General features: G+C 39.0%; 2 protein-coding genes across 2 annotated transcripts; both read left to right on the top strand.

Annotated features, from left to right (window-relative positions):
• Positions 1-3,840: 3,840 nt before the first annotated feature.
• Positions 3,841-8,995, top strand: LOC102297122 (protein shisa-like-2A). Its single transcript, XM_005935661.2, has 3 exons — positions 3,841-4,243; positions 4,665-4,804; positions 4,979-8,995. Exons 1-3 carry the CDS (start codon positions 4,062-4,064, stop codon positions 5,158-5,160), a joined length of 504 nt encoding a protein of 167 aa, XP_005935723.2. The 5' UTR covers positions 3,841-4,061; the 3' UTR covers positions 5,161-8,995.
• Positions 8,996-12,299: 3,304 nt separating this feature from the next.
• LOC102296317 (leucine-rich repeat-containing protein 19) lies at positions 12,300-15,088 on the top strand. The gene is made up of 3 exons (XM_005935658.2): positions 12,300-12,405; positions 13,669-13,834; positions 13,976-15,088. The coding sequence occupies exons 2-3, from the start codon at positions 13,684-13,686 to the stop codon at positions 14,365-14,367; spliced, it is 543 nt and encodes a 180-aa protein (XP_005935720.1). The 5' UTR covers positions 12,300-12,405; positions 13,669-13,683; the 3' UTR covers positions 14,368-15,088.
• The last annotated feature ends 80 nt before the right edge of the window (positions 15,089-15,168 follow it).

The raw sequence follows: 15,168 nt of genomic DNA on the forward strand, positions 1-15,168 counted from the left end.
CTATGTGGGCTGAAGCGGCGGTGCAGAGATGGAAATTGGAGACGAACAGAAGAAAGCACGGTGGGACTTATAGTTCTGGCCTCTCTTTCCTTCAAGCGATTATCTGTCCTGAGGGGGAGAGAGATCAAATCCTTGAAAGAGGAAAGGTCATCATGGGAGGCTACATGATCCCTCACCTGATCATTGAGGGCCTGGAGAAAAACTAGCCAGCCTCTGGCTAGTCCGATTATGCCTTCCAGGGAGTTTTTCTCCAGGCAGCAGACACAGACGAGGCGTCTGCTGTGTACGAAAGTCAGTCACAAACTCCACAACACTACGCTTCCCCTGCTGTATATTTTGTAGTTTCTTAGCTGTGCTGCTCTCAGAGTGAGGTGAGAGAAATTTTATTTTAATTCTGCCAAAAACTCATCATGCAGGCAGGAAGAGATCGGGTGGAAAGAAAATCAGCCCATGCGAGTGCTTTTCAGCATTCCCACTACACAAAGAACCAATAACCAGTAAAGAACTAATATTTAATTGTATCTTTAGGTGCTTAGTTTGTTCCCATCTATGAAAAATACCAAAGAAAACACAGTCTGACAGGCATGGAATAGAATTTTAAAGTCATTTAAGTCATTCCTAAAAAGTTGTTTACCAAATACTTTGTCTTTACAAATATCACATCTCAGCATAATGTGCACTTCATCATTAAAACCAAATCTGAGGAACCTGGAAAAGTGGAGGATGAAAGAAGAAATGGCAAGCCTAAAAAAACATTTGCAACAAAAGGGAGTCTGTCAAAAACATTCTTAAGAAAGGGAAACGGGAAATAAAGGCTGGGCTGTGCCAAATTACACAAAAAATGACTGAAAATCTGTGGCAACAGGGAGTTTGTGGAGTTATAGATGTATCTAAATTTGCAATACTTGGTTCAAATTGTTATCAATAAGTATGTAGGAGGAGGTCTGAAGAGAGGTACAACAGTGAGTGTCTACAGTCATCTGTAAAACCTTGTGGAGTCTTTGTCATAGTGGTTGGCATTTCTATGTATGTTTGTACACTTTAATAAATCACTGCATCAATTTTCCAATTTCCTAACAAAATATAAAAAATAAGGAGCTCAAGAATATTGCATGGGACTTTAGTTGTCATGAAGGAGGAAATTAGCTATAAAGACTAACATAGTTTTATAAGGCAGGCAATTAATGCCTATTTCTGGTTTAAAAAATAAATAAATAAAAAAAAACCTTGACATTTAAACAGCCTTATGTGGAAAGTCATACAACAAATTTGGCAGCTGTGCACTGGCTTCATTTTTAGCCAAGGTTGACACTCAATGCAAGCAGTCTTACTGAGAAGCAGATACAGAAGACTTTGCACCAGTAATGAGCCTTTTCATACAGCCACTGTGCTTCTGTTGACCTTTTTACAGTACAATCAATAGCAGACACGCCAAAAAAAAAAAAAAAAAAAAAAAAAAAAAATGTATTCAGTACTATTGATTGGAAATGTGGTCAGGTTTACAGTTCTTTATGTCATATCTCTTGATGATGACTCAGGAAGTACATTTAAGTCTCAAATTGCGTACCTAACTAACTTAGGCTACAATTTAAAAAGTTTCTTTGCAATGAGAATAATTTGTCATTAAGACAAAGACAGGATAGTTGTGAACATGTTCTATTGCAGTCTCTTTTCAATAATGACTTTCTAATATGAACTAAATATCCTCGAAAGCTTGAGATGTATGACATAGAATTGTGATCACTCTAAATGAGTCATACAGAGTCTGAGGGTCTATTCAAGAAAGAAATGATTCAAACAGATGAACCATTTATATCTTTTTGAAATCATGGAAACATTGGACAGGGGGCCATTAAAAGATCATGTGTACAAAAGCTTTTTCCTCCTTTTCTGCCATTATGCCCAGGATTGTCTCTATAAAGCAAAAACTAGAAAAATGTTAAAATACAAAAATTAACATAGCAATCAATGTCTATAATTACATTTAGCTAACAATTTTCTGTAATTTAGTCTGTGCAATAAGGTAACAGACACAGTTAGCTTCTGACTTTGGTAATTTGGTGATTTGAAAAACATAGCATGAATGAAACCTCTATAATATGCATACTGGAATGTTCTTTTTATCACCATCAGTCTCTTAGTTGACTAAGCTTGAGATCACTTCAGTCACTAGATGTGCTGATGAGCATTTTCTCAGATATTTTGATATTTTGGGGCGATCGTGGCTCAAGAGTTGGGAGTTCGCCTTGTAATCGGAAGGTTGCCGGTTCGAGCCCCGAGCTTGGATCAGTCTCGGTCGTTGTGTCCTTGGGCAAGACACTTCACCCGTTGCCTACTGGTGGTGGTCAGAGGGCCCGGTGGCGCCAGTGTCCGGCAGCCTCGCCTCTGTCAGTGCGCCCCAGGGTGGCTGTGGCTACAACTGTAGCTTGCCATCACCAGTGTGTGAATGTGTGTGTGAATGGGTGGATGACTGGATATGTAAAGCGCTTTGGGGTCCTTAGGGACTAGTAAAGCGCTATATAAATACAGGCCATTTACCATTTAATTGCTTTTATTAGACATTTCCTAAATCTATGTCTTAAACCTTTCTTCTTCTCAAACCCTTGATAATATCTTAGCTGTTGAGATCAGTCGAAGACCCGTGCAATTCCATGTAGCCAAACTGACAACACAGGTGTCGCCAGGTGTATATATATCTGTGTGTGTGTGCTTCAAGAAATGGTTAGGTATTTGCTGCACGTACCTGCATAAGGCTCGAGGAAAAAGCTTTATGCATCAAACTCTCTCTGTGCAGCTGCTCCCTGGTTGAGCATATATGGAGTTGGGAACAAAATGTTTTTGTATTTGCACCCTATTTATATTTTTATTCCCACAGTGTAGAAGCAACACCTCTGGAACATCACTTAGAATTAAAAGTCAGTGGAGTAGCCTGCTTTAATTATCACAGCACTGCTTGATTGCTGCCATAACTTACAGATAATATTCTGCCCACCAGCTGTTCAGCGTTGTGAAGCTAAAATGATCAGATGGGCACAGAGCTCTGTCATGCTTTCCACTGCATTGCTGTGTCTTAAATTAAATATTCCAACAATAATCATAATATTTAAAACCTCAGAGTAAGTGGAGTGAGCCAGTGTGTGTGTGTGTGTGTGTGTGTGTGTGTGTGTGTGTGTGTGTGTGTGTGTTCAGGTCTTTCTCATGTTGTGGGGCCCTGAACTTGTCACATAATGGGGACATGTTTCTTTATGGGAACCAAAAGCAAGTCCCTTTGATGTTATTCGGTAATGTTGTACGGTTGAGGCTGGGTTAGGTGTAAGAAGTAAACACTTCATCTGCTGTGAACTGAAGAACTAAAGGCAGTGCTGACACATCTCATTAGCGTTCCCATCCCCGTATTAGCTCCTGAAAAGGACTCTCTGACTTCAGTGATCTCCAGCCTAATGTTCAGTTCAATTTTAGCTTGTGAACCGTCCAGGGTGCAAAATCTGCTAAATCACAGCTGGGAGAGTCCACTATCACATTATAGCACACGTCATAAATTGTAAATGCAATGAATGAAACACTGTATTAAAGTAAGGTTATGGTCAGGCAACTCCAGAAAAAGACCAGTGCCACGTTCTCGAAAGTCACGAAGTCAAGGATATGCATTCTCATGTTTGCGTGTGTGACTGAAGAGAGAGAGAGAGAGAGAGAGAGAGAGAGAGAGAGAGAGGGACTGAGAGAGAGAGGAACTGAGAGAGAGAGAGAGAGAGAGAGAGAGAGAGAGAGAGAGAGAGAGAGAGAGAGAGAGAGAGAGAGAGAGAGAGAGGGAGGGAGAGAGAGAGAGGTAGGAGGTTGGTGGGCGCTGCAGTTTTCTTCAAATTCAAAGTTTTTCACCTCCATCTCTCTGCGCGTTCAGTCACTGAGAAACACGCTGCCGATGAAAACCAACGCGCTGCTCCACTGGTCTAACCACGGGGCGCGCTCCCACGCAGGAACATTCCTCTTCTAGTCCTCCAGCCGCTCATTAAGTGTTTTTTTCTTTCTTTCATTTTCTTTCCCCCCCCTCTTTCTGTTGCAACATGAGCGCTGAATGCAGCAGTTACTACAGCGCTGACGGGGTGTTCGTGGACTCCTTCTCCTGTCCTAAACCAGGGAATGCTGCCGCTGCCATCTACTGTTGTGGATTTAACGATATTAAATATTGCTGTGATGATGCAAACAGTTTTTTCCCGTATGAGTACGGGTACATGTGGTGGCTCAGGCAAGTGCAATTTTATTTTATTTTCTGCCTTAAAAAATAAAATAATGTCCTTGTTTTCAGTGGATGAGCTAATCACTAATAATCACAATATTTTCTTCATTTTTAATGTTTACTTTTTTGCGCAATAAAAGCCTCACTTAACTGACATTATTGAACCCTTAATCTTTGAGAAAACCAATTGCCTCTGTTCCTGCTGTTCCTTGAAGACTTCAGTTCATCCATTCACTGCATAAAGAACTCGTTTTCGTTTTAATTCTGCGAGTAAGACCCATCTAAGGAATGCACTTAAAATATTTAGCAGATAAAAAAGTTATTTTTCACGTTCATTGTGTTTTTTAATCCTCACATCAGTCACTGTCCTCTCCTCTCTGTTCATTAAGGGATCAGGTTAAAAAGATGTTTTTCTCTCTTCTCCTCTCAGTATCGGTGCTCTGGTCGGTCTGTCTATAGCAGCGGTCGTCCTCCTTGCTTTCCTCATCACTGTGTGTGTCCTCTGCTACCTCTTTATCGTCACCAAACCCACTCGTCGTCTTGACAACGGCCTACCCCTAAGAGCGCCAGGTTAGTATGAATCCTCCCCTGAATTCCCTCTGATGATAGGAATTTGTTTGTTTGTGTAATTTCTGACAAAATCTCAACATTTTTACTTTTTATTTTTATCAATATTGAAGTCTTTTACAGAGAGCTCGTAATAAATCATTTTATTCTGTGCAACTGTCTGTGGCTTCTTGGCAGGAGATCCCAGTGAGGGGCCGAGTCATGTGAGGGTGCCCTGCGCCGCTGCTCCACAAAGATTCAAAAATCCCTTTGTGAACAGGAAGGTGGATTGTGACAATCAGTCGCCAGACCCAGAGCACCTTTTCCAGAGGTGTTTTACACCCACAGTCACTGGAGTGAAAGTGGAAAGTCCTTCATAAATTACTCTTTTTTTTTTTTTTTAAATATAAGGACAGCAGCACTCTGTCAATAAGGCAAATCAATGAGGAAACAGCCTTGTGGTACAAGTGGACAACTATGAATGAGAGGAAAGTAACTGATACAGTGTGAGCGGTGGCTGAAAGGAGTATATACTGAGTAACACAACTTTAGACCAGTAGTAAGAAGCACGCGCTCAGAAGGCTGTGACGTTTCTTGCCTTGTTGACATTTTTCATGCATTAAAGTCGTCTTTCCTCGTGGCCTCGTCACGGGTGGAAATTACTTATCCTCCATCTTTTTGGAAACTAATGCATAAATTTGGCTTTCTGAAAGCCAAAGATTCATTTGAACACATGAATCATTGAGTCATATGCAGTTTACAGTGAGGACATACAGTTTTAGGCACATTTATGTGCTGAAGATGTTGCATTTGGGTAAGAGAAAGCCAAGCTAGTGTTTTAAGTCGGGAGGCACTCTGATTTGAATCTGCGACATTTTACTCAGGGACTGAAGGATTTGTGGGAGTGAAACGTTCCCAGCACAACACAGAACTGCACCATCAGTTGACTTTTCAGATCTTTAAAGTGGCTTATGTTTACATTCTCTGGACAAGCAACCTCAAGTAAAACCCTTTGTGATGGCTGGAGGCGGGCTTGGATTGTTGGGTATCTCTTATTCTGACACTGGAGTTTGTGGTTTATATTCTGTGTCCTGCTGGCAGTCCGGTACAGGTTTCTTATAACCACAGTCATCATGTTTCTCTAACATAACCAATAAGGATTCTGCTGAATCAGTTAACATGAAGGAGTCTGATGGCAGCGTAATTCTCACAGATTTTAAAGTTAAAATCGCATCACTGTATACCTGAATCACTTTTAAAGGATACCATTGTTATTCATTATTATTGTGAAGAATGAACCAGTCAACGTATGCTGTGCGCTGTACAGTCTCACATAAACAAAACCTCTTCTATTGCATAAAATCTGGGAGGCAGAAGAGGATCTAACACAGACGGTACTCTGATTAAAAAAGCTGAACCTGAATGGAATAGCGAGGTGCTACATCAGTGAATCACATGCAAGCACACATTCCTGGGGGAGTACATTTCCACTAATAAACTGTGATCATTATGGCATAAGATCTATTAACTGGTGATGGCAACAAATGTTTAGAATGTAAAATTTTGTCTGAGTACTGTTAAGCGCTGTCCAGTGTTTTGGCACATTAAAAGCCTTCAAATTCATGCATCTGCTACTGAAATGGCACTTTGCAGCTGTATTTAATGGATGACATTAAGCCGAATGTTCCCCCAGTACTGGCTCATGTGGTTCGGAAACCTAAAATATAGGATGAATAGATAGGTGTTTCTGGAAAGAAGCATGCATTTTATTGTAAGAGTGTCCTCTAGTGGCCATAGTAATAATGACTAAGAAGAGGAGGAGGTCAGGGTGGATGGATGGGTTGCCATAATGCTGTACTTTCAAATGGTCCTAAGCAGTGTTGGGGTTGTTATGCATTTAAAAAAGAGAAAAAAAGAAAAGAATGTATTACACATTACTCGTTACTTTTCTTAAAAGTAATGCAGTATGTTACTCAATTACTCGTCAGAAAAAGTAATTAACTACACTACTTGTTATATTACTTTCTTGTCACATTGTAACGTAACCTGAAACACACTGTCACATAATCACCAACAATATAACAACGTAAACCTGAGGCTACACTTTAGTAGCATTCTGGGTTCTTGGCTAGCTTTGTGTTAACATGCTGTCCGTGCAGATGCCTACAAAGAGCCGAAGCTGTGTTAGCAACTGTTATGGATGCAGTTTGCACTTTACCATCGCACTCTTGTCCCTTTGTACAACCCCCCCCCCAAAAAACAAAAACTGTGAAACTGAAAAATTCAATGTGATTACAGTAACATGCTACAATGGAAGAGGTCTGCTTTAACCTAATGCCATTTTCCCCTCATACACCTTACCAAGCTTTTTTCGTGCCTAAATCTAACCAAACCGAGGTGAAAAACATCTGTGATCAAAGGTGGAAGTTTTTCCAGGACAAAATCAAAGCTTTCTGACCACCGTGCCATTTAGTCAAGAACAATTTGTTAGTCTTTTTTATGTATACAAAGGTTTTATTGTTAGGACATCTCAAGCAAGATGGTGCAGACAGCAAGCCCTATACAAACACAGTCAACTTTGATGAGTTTCAGCTTCGCTTATCATGTTGGCTTTCAAGCTTTTGTGTGATGAGTCCTGGTCGGTTTTCACTGTTATTGTAGAAGCTGCTGTTTTGTGAACTCACTAGAAGGCTGTGCTTAGTATGTTCTGGATAATCAAACCTTTCAAGTGCACTTGCTTTTTGTTTTTTGTTTTTTTGTTGATGATCTGAATGTTGATGCGAAATGAATGCAAAACGTCCGATATCTGTGCTTTGATTGTTCATGTTTTAATTTGGTTACCGAGCTCCGTTAACCAAATTAAAATTCCTGTTTCAACACTGTGCCATTTTCTCTGTTAAAACGTGGTCTAAACGTAAAAAAGAATTTAAAAAGCCTCCTTTAAGAATTTTTGTGTTTTGCTAGCATGTGAGTGTGAGCTCTGTTATTTAACATTAATTTACATTTGATGAAAGAGGAAAACGAGATGTTTACTAAGTTTCATCCATATTTGTTTGACTAGAATGGCTTTCAAATGCTTCACTTGAATGTACACATTCACACTATTCTTCAAAGAGCATCAGTAAAACCTGAATGAAAGTACATCACATCATATGTCATGCAGACGTGGTGCCTGATCAACTGCAATGTGAATACTATTTAAGTGCACAACATGGAAATTATTTATCTTAAAAATAACACCACTCCTTGCGCTCTTATTCTCTTTTCATTTTCTTTGGGTGATCATAAGGTTTCTTAGCACAAACATGCTTTTCAAAGAAATACTTAAAGTTAATGTTTGTTGTTTTTCTATTAAATGTGTTCAGCTGAGCGACTGATGATGATGAAGCCTTTGTCTGGCTCACTTTCTATATTGCAGGCTGCTTTGGTGGTTGAAGAAATTAAGAGACACAGATTAGAACGGTCAGTGAGACTCCGAGTTAGACAGATTTGTTACTGGCTCTCAGTTCTTCTAATCATTTGTCTGCAGAGAGGCAGAGTCTCTGAAAGCCAGTGACAACAAGCCCTCTTTGATCATCGTGCACTGCAGTTCAAAGAGTTAGGCACGCTGGTTATTAACCTTATTTGGGTTGTAAATAAAACTATACTTCCATAACAGCCATCAATTACAGGTACAGCAATCTGTATGTGTAGAAAGCACCAAAGGCATTTTGCTCACTCTGAGTATAATGACAAAGAATATAAATGGCTTATATTTTAGATTCTTTTTACAGTCTAATTGCACACAAATCTGAGTGAGTAATGTATTCCTGTAATAGAGAACAAGCTGACTTTTAGGACCTTCATTAGCATCTACTTGCTTCACACTCTGCAAAGATTCATGTATTCAAACCGATTGCTTTTGCCTGGGAGGGCTGATGTGCAAGACCTGTTAGATGGCAAATGGACAACTGTAAAAGCATTTTGTAGATGTTTGTCATAATGGTACAAGTGACAGCAAACCAATTAAACCTGCTGGTTTAAATGAATGCAAACCTACTGTAAAAATCATACTTTATGTATTTGGAGGACTTCATTTGTAGCTCACATCTAAGTGCTGCACTGTGTAAAAATCATTTCATAATCTGCTCTAATAGCTCTTCTGTAGATTTGGCTGTGGGGAATCACAGGAGAAAGAAACTCCCAGCAACCCTAAATTGGACAAGTGGAAGAGGATGGATGGGTAATATGAAAAAGCTTGTTTTTTTATTGAATAAACTAACTACTAAACTAAAACTAAAAAAGTTTCACAGAAATTATGAACTTTTTCTGTTTGAAAGAATTTTCAAACAGGAACAACACTGTGCGTGCCTAAAGACTGTGTGAACATCTAAAGATCTGAAGGCATCAGAAGACCAACACAGAAGTCATTGGGCTCCATGAAATCTGCTCAAATCCCTGCTAAAGCCTCGGGATCTGAGTTTTTGAAGGGAAGGCATGACCGTGTATAATCAATTGCCTGAGTCATTACTCTCTTAAATTGTGTGCTTTGCAGTCATTTTCCACTCTAGTGCTTAGGATTCAGATAGACCTATTAACAGAATATGATATTCATAATTATATATGTATTATTTTTTATTATATTCTTGTTAGTGTATCCTCATCTGAGAATATGAACCGTCTTTAAAATAAACCATTAGTATCTATATTATTTATGGCCACTTTCCTCCAATATAAGCTGTTGGTAAGACTAGAAAAAAACTATTTAAACATGAATACATTACATTACAAAATCTGTCTATGAGTCTAAGAATTACAGACATTTTCATATACAGTTTTTAGAGGCTCAAATATAATTGGATAATTGACTGTTGGTATAGTATTAATTATATTTCATGGCAAATCAAGAGATGTGAGTTAAACACGAGTGTTGAACTTACATTTGGTAGTGATTCACTGGAACTCTCAATATCGATGTGAGTGAAGGAGCAATAGGAGTGGTCAAATCAACAATTTGGTATATTTTTAAAAAGAAAGCACACACTGACCAGCTTAGCAACAGATGACAAGTGAATGATGACAGAATTATTTCAGTGGTTAAGAAAACCAACTTGACAACATGTAACCAAGTCAAGAAAAGCTAGATGTATCAATAAAGTCTACAACTGAAAGAGACGCCTTCATGAATGGAAATATTGTTATAATTACTATAGGTCTCGGTATTCCTAGATAAACCTTAACCTCCTAAGACCCGAACTCTTCCACGGCATGCATTTTTAATTTCTCTTTGATATTTGGGCATATTGGGGCCCATCCATCCATCCATCCCTTGTAGAGCAAAATTGAGTATTTTATTCTAAATAACCCAAAATGTGATGTCCACATATGTGGATGCCAGGTCCTAGGAGGTTAAATATGCACTTTGGTGGAAATTGAGAAAACGAGCTGCCCATGCATATTTGTTATGTTAACGTTTAAAACAAAATGCAATTAAATGGTGTTAAATAAACAGGTGTTTGTTAATGCCGATCAGTTTTTATATGAATCCAGCTCTGTTGAGGAAAGAGCACATCTGCTAAGCCTCGGGTAGGATCCAAATAAAATAATAATCTTCCAATAAAACCTGAAATTTACAAACTAACCACCTGCTCCACAAGGACATAATTTTCATAAAGTCCTAAGATGAAAGTGAAAAAATTTGTCTGGAGTTGATTAAAAAGAAAAGAAAAAAATCAGTGAAGAAAAGTAACATTCATCAAAGATGAAAGAACTCCTTACATAAAGCTGATATAAGCAAAGAAACCAGCGCTGCTTAAGAACCACTGAGCGCTTTGAGTATGTCACTTTGAAGCAGCACCTAAAGGGGTCATGTGTCAATTTCCATGCGTTGAAGAAGCTACTTCTGTACTGAAAACTGTCTTTTTAGAATTTGTCTTTGAAGGGTGTAGTTCATGTGTCATAATGTCACCTTGAGGTATTGCAAATTGGTGCTTTATAAAACTCAGTTGAATTGGATTAAACTTTTTGTTGTTGTTTATAAGAGATAGAATTTTAGTATAATACATTTTAATAAACAGAATATACAGTATGTACAGTTTTAAAATTACACAGTTTAACATTAAAGTGACTGAAAGGTGAATAAATAATTGTCAGTGACTAAGAGTGAATAAAGTGTCGGTAGTATAAAAAGAGTGTGGGGTAGTTTATGTTTCTGGTGTGGGAAATGGTCTGCTGGAGTTAAAAAAGCAGAGTGGCATTGGGGACAAAGGTGGCTCTCCTCCTCTCAGTCCTGCAGGAAATGCAGCGGAGGCGTCGCCCAGAGGGGAGCCATTGAAATGCGGGGTGAGGTGAAGAATGTGAGAGGGGTCGTGGATGATTTTGGCTGCCTGTCTGAGGGCCTGTTGACTGAAAACCTGTGGCAGAGTTCTGACAGGCAGGCACTGATGCAGTGTGCTGCAGTCTGTTCCTGTTCTGAAGGCTGAGGGAGTGGAACCAGCAGGTAATGGAGCAGGTCAGGATGCTTTCCAGGAAGGCATAGTAAAAAGTCATCATGATGGGTGTGCTGACTCCAAAGGAGTTGAGTTTCCTAAGGAGGTATAGCCGTTGGTGGCACCTCCTGAGAATCTCCTCTGTGTTGGCAGAGAATTTCAGGAGGTTGTCAAAGATGGTTCCCAGGTATTTGTATTCCTCAACTACCTCCACTGGCTTCCCGTGGATGGTGGTGGTGACTGAAGCAGCCAGATCCCTCTGCCTACTGGAGAAGGTCACCACCATCTCTTTGGTTTTGCTCACGTTCAGTTCAAGTTAATCACATTAGTTAAGTTATCATCAGGCACCTCACTGCCTGATGATCCAGCACCGACGTCTGTTATGCATCACAGTAATTCAAGATACATAGATTAAGTCATGAGGAGCTCACAATAACACACCGTTATACATTAAATAAGAGGAAATATTAAGTATTATTTTCTCTTTTGTATAAGGAGATATTTTAAGTGCATGTTGTTGTTATTTTCATGATTTTTAACATTACAAAAGCGATTGTGAGCTAACACAGCTGCCCCCTCCACACAGAGCTGTGGAGGCTCTGTGGAGTGTCTTTGTTTTATGTCTGATGTGATTACAGTGCCACTATTTGGCCCAAGAGCACAGATGCATCAGTGTAACTGTCCTTTTACTCATTAACTCTCTTTGTTTCCTGCCAGCAGGCTTTTCATTACTTCCAACAGCAGTAGAGTTTTTGACTCTTGAAATTATTTTATATTCTGAACAAAAACACCCACTGCTTCTTCATGGGGGGTTGTTTGATTGTTGGGGTTTTCTCTGTGTTGCTGTAGGGTCTTTTCCTTACAATATAAAGCACCTTGATGCAACTGGTATTGTGAGCTGGTGCTATATAAATAACATTAAATTGATTGAATATATAAAAGAAAGTAGTTACACAGGGCAAAGAAAAAATTATAAACCCAGTGAAGTTAATCATTAACATCTGTCTTGAGGATATGGTGCAAGAAGGGAGACATTATGGCATGTCTTGTAACCTTTGCCCAGACAGGCCTTTTATTGTTTTTGAAGCAGCGGAAGGGGAAAACAAAATCTTAAGCTAAGAAGACCAAAATACACCTTCTCTATCAGTTTTGGCACAGGTAAGGACTTTTACATAGATTTTTGTGTGCTTTGCAGTTTGTGTAACATGACATTTGCATTAATGATAATATTAAGTGACACTACTGAGTGAACATAGGTATGTTGTGGTCATATGACTTCAGTGAACCAGCTACTGTGCTCTGGCCAGCATTAGAAGGTAAACCGAGTTTATATTTGGAAAGAAAACAGGCTAGTGACACAATGTGAAGAACATTACAGTCGGTATACACACATCTGCTGTTGGGTGATAAAGAGAGTGCTTTTATTTTAAGATTGAAGGTAATTAGTAAGAAATTAAGGTCTTTTAAAATTCCTCTGGACGTTACTAAAGGTCTGACAACATCATGTGACTGTCTATGTGAAGAGAACTTAAATATTTTTATCTTAATGTTGTGATTAAGGTCAAATCATTTGTGATCTTTTATCTTATACAATCTGAGCAGGCTTCAGATACTATACTGATACTATCTCTGATGCTTCCGTGCTACGATAATAATGATGATGACTGACAATTTATGTTTCGTCCCAACCAGACAGTGTAAATGTATGGTACTCCATGAAACGGGAAGAACGAGTAACATAGATATGATAGGTAAGATAGTTAAGAGTAAGAACAGGTGTCCAGTTTGTCAAATGGAAGCTTAAGATCTTAAAACTGTAAAATGATGTTATATTATTATCATCACTTTATTCATGTCACTCTCACTGCTCTATGTTTCACAAGATGCCTTGCTTTGGTGTCATAAAACGAAATCATTTAGTGAAAAACGCATCTTTTGGAAATGGACAAGCTCCAGACGATTTCTCTCCGCTTCCTGCAGCTCCTCAGGGTGCTCCTGCACTCCTCGATCACTGACGTGGTATTTGTTGGTTGTTCCTCGTACGAGTCTGGGACCGATTGAGCGGGACAAAGGCTTTTAAAACAAAATATGGCCCAAAATTTAACTTGGCTTTGTATCACTGTTAACAGTAGTTTCATTTTCTTTTATATTTTGTGCAGCACTTTGTAACTACAGGCCTGTGAAACTTTACTTTACTTTAGCAGGTCTTTTTTTTTTCTTACTGACTGTGCAATCATCCTTTCAAATGCAATTTTTAGCAAAATCGTCTGCCTTGTAATACTGCATTCAGTCCCGCTGACATTTGAGTTTAATCAAGTCAAGTCTTATTCAAGGTATTCGCCAAAGTTCTGTTCTTTTGACTCCAAATTTCCTCTCTTGTTTGGATCACAATCCTGGTTACTACTGTGTTTATTTCTGTAGATCTTGTACAGCGAGATGGGTCTGTGGAGCTGTGGCATCTGTGTGGTGCTTTTTCTCTGTGACGTTGCATATACTGCTTCTATATCAGACGCTGTCGTAGAAAAAGGCACCCAGGAACATCTTCTGATGGAGCTCGAAGACAACACTAATAGCACTGGCAAACCAAGTAAGTAACAAAGTAAACAGTAACCTTTTATTTCAGTGTTATTCTTGTTTGAGGGGTTTAATATTCTACTATACCTAATCCATAGGAAGTGTTTTGGGTTCTGTCTTGTTAGATTTTGATGAACCAAATTTTTTCCTGCAGAGACAAACAGCTCATTTGAGAGCCCAAAGGTGGAATTCTCCTATCTGGCTATAGCGTTGGGCACAGTCATCACCCTTTCACTCTTCATCGTGTTGGTTATTAAGTTTCGCGTTTTACATCGCTTTCTGGCCAGCTACAGACACTCCCTGCTCCAGGAGTCGGATGGGGGGAGCCAGTACGGTCAAGAGGACATGTCTTTCCCTAACAATGTGTCCGGTAGGATGGGAGTAGTCAGAGGGACTCAGCCCGAGTTGGATGATGACGACGATGGCTTCATTGAGGACAACTACATCCAGCCCGGTGAGAAGCACATGCCAGAGGGACAAAGGGAGGATGAGGAGGTAGAGGGGACAGATGACAGCGACGACGATCTTCAGTTCACTATAGGGTGATTAAATACATTTTTCCAAAGTGACCGGTTTACAACAAAAATAATGACACTCCAAAAGTTGATTCTGTTCATCAGGACGCAGCGTTTTCATAATTAAAGTTTAAAACTTTTGTGCCTCATGAGCCCTTAAAGAAGACAGGATTATAAACTTGACAAGAAATAGTAAATCAGAATTTCTTTCTTTTTTGGCCTGCTCATATTGCTCATTTTGAAACCCTTAAATTTATTATATGACCCCCAACATGGGCCCCAACCTACTTACTGAACAGTAAAGTTTTTTTGACTGCAGAAACTTCTGAGCCACGCAAATGTTTTGACCAAATTATCCGTTATTATTAGATAACCGACCGTAAGAGGGGCCAAAATGAATACAAAACACATTTAAAGTGCTGCATCGACCTCTGTAATGTTGACTCGTTGTGCAATCAGAATACCTTTGATTTTTTTCTTTTATGCCGTGTAGAAATTGTTCTTAAAGCTCAAATGTTCTATATATCGATATGGATTCACATATTACACATGCTGTGTAAGTAACTCTACATGGAAAACATTTAAAATTACAACATTCAGTTTATTTGCTAATAATGATGTTAATGTTTATATCCGGCTAAATGCTATTTGTTTTCACACATGCCATTCAATTATTCACCTTTAAGTTACCTTTAAGTTTTTTGTTTTTTTATTACATTTCTGCTAACAGTGAATATCAAAGAGTTAAACAACTTCACACTCACACATCTTTGTTGTAGTCTGAATGTTTGTTTGTATGAAATTACTTTTTTGAACATTCACGTCTTTAATA

Source organism: Haplochromis burtoni, unplaced genomic scaffold, assembly GCF_018398535.1.
Source record: "Haplochromis burtoni strain Fernald_Lab_line unplaced genomic scaffold, NCSU_Asbu1 Contig_199, whole genome shotgun sequence".
Taxonomy (NCBI): Eukaryota; Metazoa; Chordata; class Actinopteri; order Cichliformes; family Cichlidae; genus Haplochromis; species Haplochromis burtoni.